We start from the raw sequence: 5,456 nt of genomic DNA, 5'->3' as shown, positions 1-5,456 counted from the left end.
AAGGTAAATTATTTCTCCTTTAAAAACCGCCACAGGACACCCGGGCAGGAAGAAATCTGGCTCTCGCTTCGTGATCTCGTTATTCCTCCCCCCACCCCACCCCGAGGTGGCTGACCAATCCCAGGAAGGAAGGAGGGGACGAGGGTTGGTCCCTGAATTTGAATCTGATTGGGCGAACATAAATTTTGGGAAGGGGTTTAGGCATCTCTTTGATGCAGATGCGAGGGGCCGGGCGGGAGGAGGGAAGGAGAGAAGGGGCCGGCTTGGAATTGATTAAGTTGGGAGGAGAAAGAGGAGAAGGCTGGGCGAAGCGCAACTCAGCCTGGGGGCCCTCCTTTGAAACAGACTAATTGGGGAGGGAAGACACAAAGGGAAGCGAAAGGCGCTTGGAGAGACGCGCGGCGAGGAAGAGTTCCCGCTGGGTGAGTGGAGTTTTGCCTCCGTCAGCTCTCCGAGGCTGATCCCAAAAAGTTTTGCCAGGACTAGGGTCCCCGAAGCAAGTGACAGATCCCAGCTCGCCCTGGGGAGGAGACAAAAGCGCTCGGGTATCCGTAAGAGCTGACGGGGAGCAAACCACCATGCGCCTTGCCGACGCGTCCTTGGCCCGTTGCCTGCTGCTGCCGTTGCTCTTGGGATCCTGCTGGGCCCAGTTCCACGGAGAGAAGGGCATTTCTATCCCCGACCATGGCTTCTGCCAGCCTATTTCCATTCCGTTGTGCACTGACATTGCATACAACCAGACGATCATGCCCAATCTGCTGGGACACACCAGCCAAGAGGATGCTGGCTTGGAGGTCCATCAGTTCTACCCTCTGGTGAAGGTCCAGTGCTCCCCGGAGCTCAAATTCTTCCTCTGCTCTATGTATGCTCCTGTGTGCACTGTCTTGGAGCAAGCCATTCCGCCTTGCCGATCCATTTGTGAGAGGGCACGCCAAGGCTGTGAAGCCCTCATGAACAAATTTGGCTTCCAGTGGCCGGAACGACTGCGCTGTGAGAACTTCCCCCGCCATGGGGCAGAGCAGATCTGTGTTGGGCAGAACCACACAGAGGAAGGTGGCTCTCCAGCATTGATCACAAGTGCCACTCCGATTGCTGGACAAGGTACTGCTGGGCCACCGCGTTATGCCACTCTGGACCACCCTTTCCACTGCCCACGAGTCCTTAAAGTGCCCAGCTACCTCAACTACAAGTTCCTTGGAGAGAAAGACTGTGCGGCACCCTGTGAACCCACCAAGAATGATGGCCACATGTTCTTCAACCAAGAGGAGATCCACTTCGCACGCATCTGGATTCTCATCTGGTCTGTCCTGTGCTGTGCCTCTACTTTCTTTACTGTGACTACCTATCTGGTGGACATGCAGCGCTTTCGCTACCCAGAACGGCCCATCATCTTCCTCTCTGGCTGTTACACCATGGTCTCTGTAGCCTATATTGCAGGATTTGTATTGAAGGAACGGGTGGTGTGCAATGAACGTTTCCAAGATGATAGCTATCGGACAGTGGTGCAGGGTACCAAAAAGGAAGGCTGCACCATACTTTTCATGATGCTGTACTTCTTTAGCATGGCCAGCTCCATCTGGTGGGTCATCTTGTCCCTCACTTGGTTTCTTGCAGCTGGCATGAAATGGGGACATGAAGCCATCGAAGCCAACTCACAATACTTTCACTTGGCAGCCTGGGCTGTTCCTGCTGTCAAAACGATCACCATCCTGGCCATGGGGCAAATTGATGGTGATCTCCTCAGTGGAGTCTGCTTTGTGGGGCTTAACAACATAGACCCACTCCGGGGCTTTGTTTTAGCTCCCCTCTTTGTCTACCTCTTCATAGGCACCTCTTTTCTTTTGGCAGGCTTTGTGTCACTTTTCCGTATCCGTACCATCATGAAACACGGGGGCACCAAAACAGAGAAGCTGGAGCGTCTCATGGTGCGTATTGGGGTCTTCAGTGTCCTCTATACAGTGCCAGCCACCATTGTCATTGCTTGCTACTTCTATGAACAGGCCTTCCGTGAGCACTGGGAGCGGAGCTGGATTAGCCAAAACTGTAAGAGTTTGGCCATCCCCTGTCCCCTTCAGTACACCCCACGCATGACCCCTGACTTCACTGTCTACATGATCAAGTATCTCATGACGCTGATTGTAGGCATCACTTCAGGTTTCTGGATCTGGTCTGGGAAAACCCTTCATTCCTGGAGGAAGTTTTATACTAGGCTAACTAACAGCAAACATGGGGAGACTACGGTTTGAAAAGAGAAATGGAGGAAGCAGATTGCCAGCTCCAGAATTTCAAGAAAACACCAGCATCTCCCTCCTTCAGCTGATTCTGTTTGTATGTATGGGGAGATGTTTTCTGGAAAACTTCCCTGTAATTTGGGGAGTGAGGCTTCTTTTACCTTATAAAGCTGAAAACTCCTCTTGACAATCGGAGAGGGGGGGGGAAAAGGAAAAACAAAGGAGGAAAAACTCCCAAGTATTTAAAACTGTCTCATTTTAATTAAAACAAGTTCTAAACTTCTTTACTTTAGGTTTTTAATTAACTATTAAAGGGTGTCTTTTTGTAATTAAAATTGTAAATAGCATTTGTAAATTTAATTATATATTTCTATTTAAAAACAAGTAAGAGAACAGCAGCAAGGACTTTATTTTTCCAAAAAAAAAAGTATGGAAGGGGTCAAAGAAAGAAAAAAATATTTTCTCAACTCCTTTTCTTTGAACTCTTATCCCCCCACCCCCTTTCTCCTTTTTCTTTACTCTCTCTCTGGAGCCAGGAATATGTGCTGTTTGGGTTGGCCCTTAATAGGCTATTTTTCCTTAGGTTTTTCATGAAAGCCAGGTTTTGTATCGCTCCCATCATCCAACCCACCTTTTCCATCAATTCCTTTTTGCAAGCTACGGTTTTTGATATATTTCCAGGAACACTTCTTCCATCTCATTTTTTTTTCTTTCTTCAGATTGAAAGTTTGGCAATCAATATTATGTCTGTGCAAATGTATTTGGGTTGGGTTTGGGGAAGATGGCTGAGCCTTCTCGTCTTTGCTGAAATTTGGGCCTTGGCTGTGCAGATTTTCTTATGTTTATTTCTTTTAGAGAATTATGACCTCCAAGAAAGTTTTTCTTGCCTTAAGCCACAGAATTCTCTTTCTGTTACATTTGTATGTTTCTATTTTTTCCTAGATGTTTTGTACAAAAGGTAGCTTTTTAAAAATGACATTTCCTTTATTAAACAAACTTGTTATTTGCAAATTCAGTTTGCGTATTTTTCAAAAGCAGAAGCGTCTCCAAAGTAATTTATTTCTGAGCTATCCACTTAGCTTTTAGAAAGTAATTAGAAACTGCAATTGATATTTCACAGCGCAATATCCATTTGCTTGAAGAGAAAGATCTTTTAAAAAGTTTTTTTTTAAGGCTATTCGGACGTGCTTGGTGGCATGTTAGAAAGTTTAAGAGGAATTTATTTCTTTCAATTGAAAAATACTATCTTTTGAGAAGCATAGGAACCCTATTTTAACAGGTTTGCCCAATATAGAAGAAAAAAACCTACATTTCTGTCTTCTACTATTTTCTTCTTTTGAGGATGTATACTTTTCTCAACTTCTATTACAGCTCTTAAGAAATTTCATAGATGTTTGGGTAACTTCTCTTAATGCCTCTTGCAGGAAAATAACAATTTATTATTCAATAAAACCAACTATAATAGAAAAAAAACATTAAATCTAAACTATTTTTTTCTAAATCAAAAGTCTTTGATTAGGAATTGATTTCCGACAGCATTAAGGAACAATCTCAGTCTGAGGTTTCCATGGAAATCACTGCAGATAGATTAACTTCTTGCCTTATTTTATGAAAAAAAGCATTAGAAACAAACATGTTGAAATTCTTTTTTGAGTCCTTGCTTATGACTGCCCACGTATGCATTTTGCATCAGTTATGCAAGTTGTGAAAAGATATGGCTGCTCTAATTTTTTTCTCTTTTTACTCCCAATATGTTGAGAATTTTGGCAAGCCTGTATCTTTTCGTTGAAATCTTAACAATGGGGTCCTGAGCATTTTTTTTTTACCAGAATTAAGAATCGCTCTAAAAATTATTACAGTAGAAGAAATGTTTTCTAAAATTTAGTGTTGTCATTTGAAAAATGATTGATCAGTATTCTAAATATGCTTCTAACAGTTCACTTTTAAAAATTTTCAAAATATTTGAATTTCAATTGGGGTGGAATTGAAATCAGCTGGAATTATTTATAAACACAAAATGCCATTTTTGAGTTAAAGTTCCTAAAAGACTTTACTGAAGCCGCTCCAATCCTACCTAGAAATTAGCTAGCAAATTCCATCCATTTCTCTAGCATGATAACCACTCTTTGCAATGAGTCTAAAGATGGAACAGGATGCTAAAGGATGCATGGAAGAAGTTAAGAGAAAAAAGGAAACCTATTGTTGCACAAATCTTTTTGAAAAACTCACATTAAATTTCAAATTTTCCCCCCTGTGGCAAACTCTGATGGCCTCTCCTCCCTCCTGCCCTTGGCAAATTGTCATTCTTAAGACTGCTTTTGTGTTGCTAATGGTGTTGGTGGCTTTCTTGTGTCATTTGGTGTGAAGTTTTAAAATCTTGAAAAGAAAGAAATAATTTCCTACTCCTTTTCCATCAAAAACATAAAGGAAACAATTTGGTTGGCTGAGGAAACAATAATGCAAAATGGGATTTATAATACTAGAGGTACGTGGAGGAAGTAAGAAAGGCTTCTGATTTTGAGTCTTGCATTTTAAAATGAGATGGAAATGGAAATCTCTATTTTTCTTCTTAATATTGCTTGCATGCATGCATGCACGCACACTGGTACACACACGCACACATACACACACACACTTTCTCATCATCAGAGAAAAGAGTGTGGTTTAAAGCCCCAAATCAAAGGGTGACTATAGTGAACCAGATGGACCCTGGAATTCTATAAACACGTGTCCACCTAGGACAAAAATAAATAAATAAAACAAATTCTATCTGGGTTTTTTGTTTTTTTAAAAAAACCGTTATTGTGTAACACAACACTGCATATGATTTGTACTTGAGTGTTGCCTATTATGCAATGGAGTATGTCAATATCTCTATTATTTCCAGTTAATGTTTTGCCTTTTGCCATAATACTGGGTTTTCTCCCCAAAGCATCTGGTAACAAGAGGTTGTAAATTAAGAGGTGTTTTCCACAGATTCCAATGGCGCTCCTGAATTCAAGAACAACATTTTGTCCAAAGCTTTCAACTACAAATGTCTCTCTCCTCCCCCCCTGCCCCGTCCCCTCCCTCCCCCTTCCTATCCATATGAGGCATTTTTCTCTCTCCATTAATTTATCAAGATCCAGGGTGTTTTTTTGAGGAGGGGGCGGGTTCTAGCTCATTAAAATTTAGATAGCATCAAATGGCTGTGCAAAAGGATCAAGCTCTAAGTTCAGCTATCAT

General features: G+C 42.3%; 1 protein-coding gene across 1 annotated transcript; it reads left to right on the top strand.

Annotated features, from left to right (window-relative positions):
- The first annotated feature begins 216 nt into the window (after positions 1–216).
- Positions 217–3,242, top strand: FZD2 (frizzled class receptor 2). Its single transcript, XM_070730199.1, has one exon. The coding sequence runs from the start codon at positions 579–581 to the stop codon at positions 2,244–2,246; it is 1,668 nt and encodes a 555-aa protein (XP_070586300.1). The 5' UTR covers positions 217–578; the 3' UTR covers positions 2,247–3,242.
- The last annotated feature ends 2,214 nt before the right edge of the window (positions 3,243–5,456 follow it).

The sequence above is a fragment of the Erythrolamprus reginae genome, chromosome Z (assembly GCF_031021105.1).
Source record: "Erythrolamprus reginae isolate rEryReg1 chromosome Z, rEryReg1.hap1, whole genome shotgun sequence".
NCBI classification, from domain to species: domain Eukaryota; kingdom Metazoa; phylum Chordata; class Lepidosauria; order Squamata; family Dipsadidae; genus Erythrolamprus; species Erythrolamprus reginae.
Note: the sequence above shows the minus strand (reverse complement) of the source record. Positions and strands in the feature narration are given on the sequence as shown.